Genomic DNA, 2,519 nt, shown 5'->3' with positions numbered 1-2,519 from the left:
TAAGATTGATCAAAATGATGTAGGGAATTGCTTGGGCAATTTAGAAGCTTCACCCCACACATGAAAGTGGTGACACAGGCCTCAAAAATGCAGGGGCTACTTATCAGAGGTTGATGGACAAGGTCTTTTCCATGCAAATAGGTAGGAACCTCGAAGCATCATGTCGAGGACTTAAATGAGACCTTCCAATCTGTCAGAAGCTTTGACATGAGACTGAACCCAGAGAAATATACTTTCGGGGTGCAGGCCGGGAAGTTCCTCGGGCTTATGTTGACAAACCGGGGGATCGAGGAAAATTCGGATAAGTGTCAAGCAGTCCTTGATATGAGAAGCCCCACTTCCAAGACTGAGGTCCAACAATTGACGGGAAGGTTGGCAGCCTTATCCCGGATCCTATCTTGCGCAGACGACAAAGCCATTCACTTCTTTGCAACAATTCATAAGGCCGAGGAGTTCGAGTGGACACCAGCTTGTGAGGAGGCATTCCTTGCCGTTAAATATTTCTTATCATCTCCACCAATCCTGACCAAACCCAAAGAGAATTCCCCTCTGGTACTATACCTCGCATTAACCGACAATGCCATGAGTTCGATTCTAGTACAAGATGGTGCAGAGGGGAGAGACCCGTGTACTACGTCAGTAAGGTGCTGAAAGGCGCAGAATAGAGGTATCATAAGATTGAGAGACTAGCCCTAGCTTTAGTCACCACTGCTAGGAAGCTAAGGCACTATTTCCAGGGGCATCAAGTCACTATGAAAATGAATTATCCCATAAAGCAAATCCTCATGAAGCCAGACCTGGCCGGGAGAATGGTTACCTAGGTAGTCGATTTATCAAAGTATGACATCCAATTTACGCCAAGAACCAGCATCAAGTCTAGGGCCCTAGCCGATTTTGTGGTTGAATTGAGCACCCCGGGGTCTAGCGAAGACATCCCCGGTTGGGTCCTTCATGTAGACGGTTCGTCAAATCTAAAAGGCAGTGGAGCTGGGATAGTGCTCGAGGGACCCCGAGACTTCATCTTAGAGTACTCTCTGTGTTTCAAATTCAAGGCTAGCAACAACCAGGCAGAGTATGAGGCGCTCATTGCTGGGATGAGACTCGCCGAGGAGGTGGGTGTCACCCATCTAACCGTGAAGACGGACTCTCAATTGGTAGCGTCACAAGTAAAAGGGGAGTACCAGACAAAATATGATTCATTACCAAAGTATTTGGCGAGGACCCACGAGCTGGCTCAGAGGTTCACTGAGTTCATAATTGTACACATTCCTCGTGAAGAGAACGTTCGAGCAGATATATTCGCACGGCTAGAAAGTACCAAGGCTCCCGGTTTAAACAAAATGGTGATTCAAGAAGTGATTGAAAAGCCAAGTATTGAGCGGCAGGAAGTCATGCCCGTAGAACAACAGGAAGGCTGGATGACCCCTATAATTCAATACCTGACTTCCGGGGACTTGCCCGGAGACCCCGACCAAGCATTGAGGATCAGAAAAACCGCAGTCTGGTACACTATAGTCGGTGGGAAGCTCTACAGAATGGGTCGTTCATCCCCAATGTTGAGATGTGTGGCTGAAGAGGATGTCAAGCTAATCATGATGGAGGTGCACGAGGGAGCGTGTGGTTCACACATAGCAGGAAGATCTCTGGCAAGTAAGATCCTTTGAGCCGGATACTACTGGCTTACGCTTCAATAAGATTGCTCCGACTTCATCAAGAAATGCAACAAATGCCAGGAGTTTGCTCCGGTCAGCCAAGTCCCTGCTGAGGTACTCCACCCAGTTTTCTCTCCATGGCCCTTCTGGCAATGGGGTGCAGATATCCTGGGCCCATTCCCCATCACTCCCAGGCAATTAAATTTCTTAATTGTAGCTGTCGATTACTTTACAAAGTGGATTGAGGCCGAGGCCGTGGCCCGCATATCAGCCGAGAAGGTACGTCGTTTTTATTAGAAAAATATAACATGCAAGTTTGGCTTGTGTAATACGGTGAACTGACTTTTATATGGAAATGTCGCGGTTAAGCATGAGTTGCCACCGACTTTTATTTTATCCAAATTAATAGAAAGGCTAAAAGAAACAGAAAAAAATCTTTTTAAAAGAAAACGGGTTCGGCGGGTAATTTATGCAAAGGGAAGGTGTAAGGCACCCTTTGCATCCATGGTTTTCCATGGGCTCTTAATTGCTTTGCTCTTTGTTTTCAAGTAATGTAGAAGAAAAAGAATATGGACTTTAGCTCGTAAATGAGCGTAGCCATTTTTGAAGAATTATGAGAAAGAATATAAAAAATGTTTTAGAGCAAAGGCAAAGCAATTAGGGGCAATTACCTTATAGTTTGAAAAAGAGGTTCTTTTAGCCTTTCAGGGTGAAAGGGTCTATCCTTGCCATAAGAGGGCAGGAAGCCTTTCATTTGGAGGTTGAAGGGTCGTCGAGTTATCGTTCGCCTTAAAACTGTCCCATGCCATAGAGAGGCAGGTAGTCTAAAGGGAAGGATCAGAATAGCCTTTTCGTAGGCAGCCAGAG

At 46.0% G+C, this 2,519-nt stretch overlaps 1 protein-coding gene across 1 annotated transcript; it reads left to right on the top strand.

The window, feature by feature from the left end:
• The first annotated feature begins 207 nt into the window (after positions 1–207).
• On the top strand, positions 208–1,664 carry LOC131624793 (uncharacterized). Its single transcript, XM_058895708.1, has 2 exons — positions 208–644; positions 863–1,664. The coding sequence occupies exons 1-2, from the start codon at positions 208–210 to the stop codon at positions 1,662–1,664; spliced, it is 1,239 nt and encodes a 412-aa protein (XP_058751691.1).
• Positions 1,665–2,519: the final 855 nt, after the last annotated feature.

This window comes from Vicia villosa, unplaced genomic scaffold (genome assembly GCF_029867415.1).
Source record: "Vicia villosa cultivar HV-30 ecotype Madison, WI unplaced genomic scaffold, Vvil1.0 ctg.000163F_1_1, whole genome shotgun sequence".
Classification (NCBI taxonomy): domain Eukaryota; kingdom Viridiplantae; phylum Streptophyta; class Magnoliopsida; order Fabales; family Fabaceae; genus Vicia; species Vicia villosa.
This window is presented reverse-complemented; position numbering and strand designations above follow the sequence as displayed.